The following is a 1,463-nucleotide window of genomic DNA, read 5'->3' as shown; positions in this document are numbered from 1 at the left end:
GCCTTTCCCTCTAGACGGGTGTGGCTCCTATCCAGCCCCAGGGCAGGCAACTGGCTGACTGAGGGGGAACGGGACATGGGGCCTGTCCCGTATGAGGAGTGTGGAGGCACCAGCTCCCATCCAGCCCCTGGCTCAGAGGGGAGGTGAATGTCACATGGGTCCTTTCTGCTCTAGGGGGCGTTGGCTCCGATCCAGCTGAAGGGCAGGGACTGGCTGGCTCAGGGGGGCGGGGAATGGGACATGGGGCCTCTCCCCTTTAGGGGGCGCCGGCTCCCATCCAGCCCCAGGGCAGGGACTTGGGGCCGGTACCTGTTGGACTGGGCCAGGTCGAAGCACTCCACGCCGGTCGGGTTGCGCCCGAATCTCTTGAAGAGCTCAGTGTAGAAATCCAGGTCCCAGGAGTCGAAGGCCAGGCCTGTGGGGAAAGGGGGTTAGGGTGGAAGGGGGGGCACAGACCTTTGACCCCCAGCACTCTCCATGGTGGGCAGAACCCCCCCCCCCCCCCAGGACATCGGGGGGCCCAAACCCGGGCTGCCTGGGACATTGGGTCAGCCACAGCTCTCACCCCACCCCAGTAGAGCCTTGCAGAGCCCCAGCTTCAACCCCAGGGTGCCCATCTCCCCTCCCACCCCCACAGACACACACCCCCAACCCCTGCAGTGCGCTCAGCCGCTCCACCCCCCCAGACCATACCCAGCTCCCCATGCCCAGCCCCTCCCATTAGTCTTGGTACTCAGCACCCAGACCCTCCCCACGTATGCAAGCTCTGCCCCCCAGCTCCCCCCCCATACCCAGCTCCTGGTTGGCTCTCTCGAGCTCGGTGCGGCCCCCCCCCAGCACATCCACATCCCAGGTGGGGGCAGGGCAGGCGGCCACGGTGAAGCTGCAGATTGGTTCCTTGTAGCGCTGCTCCGTCATCCGGTCACAGAGCACCGCCACCAGGGCGTCCTCCTCGGGGGGCGTGGGGCGCTCGGCACACTGCCGTGGAGGGGCGCAGTGTCAGAACGGGGAGCTGTCTCCCCTTCCCCTGGGTGAGAAAGGGGACACACTGCCCGCCCCTATACGTTGACTAGGGGAAGCTACCACCCACCCCTCCCCTCTGGGGACAGGAACTGGGGACGGAGGGGGGCTGAGAACAAGGACCCCCCCATCCCCGGGAGCAGGAAGAGGAGACAGACAGACCAAGCCCCCCCGCTCTCCCACCTGGAGATCTGGGCATCGGGAGGAGAGAGAGAGCAAGTGGCCCAGGAACTTCCTCCCACCCCACAGCCCCATTAACCCCACAATGCTGGAACTTCCCCACACCCCTGCACGCCTCCCCACCCATCCCCCAGGGGTCATCCCCTCCGTTCCCAGGGGTCCCACATTCCCCCTCACCTGCAGCAGGTAGCGGTGGGAGAGCTCGACACGGTCAATGCAGCCCAGCCCCGCGGCCCGGCACACGGACACCACGTTGGTGGAGA

The 1,463-nt window shown here is 66.7% G+C and overlaps 1 protein-coding gene across 1 annotated transcript; it reads right to left on the bottom strand.

The window, feature by feature from the left end:
- Positions 1 to 296: 296 nt before the first annotated feature.
- LOC112103190 (phosphoribosylformylglycinamidine synthase-like) lies at positions 297 to 1,456 on the bottom strand (the record flags this gene model as incomplete). The annotated part of the gene is made up of 3 exons (XM_026662988.1): positions 1,378 to 1,456; positions 792 to 978; positions 297 to 415 (listed from the first exon to the last, which is right to left on the bottom strand). Coding segments are annotated over exons 2-3 (246 nt in total), but the record flags the coding sequence as incomplete, so codon positions are not given.
- Between the last annotated feature and the right edge of the window lie 7 nt (positions 1,457 to 1,463).

This window comes from Terrapene carolina, unplaced genomic scaffold (assembly GCF_002925995.2).
Source record: "Terrapene carolina triunguis isolate 2854851 unplaced genomic scaffold, T_m_triunguis-2.0 Scaffold31711, whole genome shotgun sequence".
Lineage (NCBI taxonomy): Eukaryota > Metazoa > Chordata > Testudines > Emydidae > Terrapene > Terrapene triunguis.
Note: the sequence above shows the minus strand (reverse complement) of the source record. Positions and strands in the feature narration are given on the sequence as shown.